Source organism: Coenobita brevimanus, chromosome 72, assembly GCF_032717465.1.
Source record: "Coenobita brevimanus isolate Jiangsu-jjx chromosome 72, ASM3271746v2, whole genome shotgun sequence".
NCBI lineage: Eukaryota > Metazoa > Arthropoda > Malacostraca > Decapoda > Coenobitidae > Coenobita > Coenobita brevimanus.
The window spans coordinates 13,437,810-13,438,567 of NC_137025.1; the positions used below are offsets into that span (position 1 = coordinate 13,437,810).

Sequence of the window (758 nt, forward strand, 5' to 3'; positions counted from 1 at the left end):
TTGACTGTTCAGGGAGATTATAACCCATCTGTTACTTCTGATCAATTAAACAACGTATCATTTGTATTTGAGATTATGTGATATGAAGTAAGAATCCATCCCGTTTGACTGTTGTTGATTATCAGGTTATTATGCCCCAGTCACACTGCAGGTACGATTGTCGCAAACCTGAAAATTTCAAAACCAGTCCCCGACCACAGAAGTCTTCAAGCAGTCGTGCCACCGATCGGCTACCGGTGGTCGTCCAGTGTCTGTCCAGCGTCCGTCCTGTGGGCAGCTGAACGGCGACCATGGCCAGACACACACAGGTCAAGACACCGACAGGTAGCCGGCCGGTTGTCGGCAGGCCGACGACAAACGGCAGCCGGTCCACGTCCTGTCGCAGTTTAGACCGGGACCACTAGACTGACAACGGCCGCGGATTGGCCGGCGGCTGGTCTCGGTCCAGCCCACCACCTGTCGCTCGACCAATCACCGGCTGGACGGCGGCCGGACTTCAACCACCACCCTGGACAGGAGGCTTGTGGTAGCCACCGCAGTCCAGTCGTCGCCTTGACGGAGTGCGGACGGCCACTGGACAGAGCGGGCGGCGACCGGCCTCCGTCCGGATGGCAACCACCTCCTAAAAATCAGGTGTCACCGACCAGTCACAGTCCGTAAGCCGGCCAGATGCAGTCCAGCCGCCCACCGGGCGGCTTCCGTGCCACGACATCGGTGGTCGTGGGGAGGTTTTTCGTGCAACACGAAAAATCACGCGA

At 57.9% G+C, this 758-nt stretch overlaps 1 protein-coding gene across 1 annotated transcript in view; it reads right to left on the reverse strand.

Moving 5' to 3' along the window:
• Nucleotides 1-230: 230 nt before the first annotated feature.
• Nucleotides 231-758, reverse strand: part of LOC145407042 (EGF domain-specific O-linked N-acetylglucosamine transferase-like) — a 21,127-nt gene continuing 20,599 nt past the window's right edge. Inside the window, exon 13 of the mRNA XM_080278066.1 lies at nucleotides 231-376. Within this exon, the coding sequence (XP_080134192.1) occupies nucleotides 231-376 (146 nt within the window). The remainder of the gene's footprint in view (nucleotides 377-758) is intronic.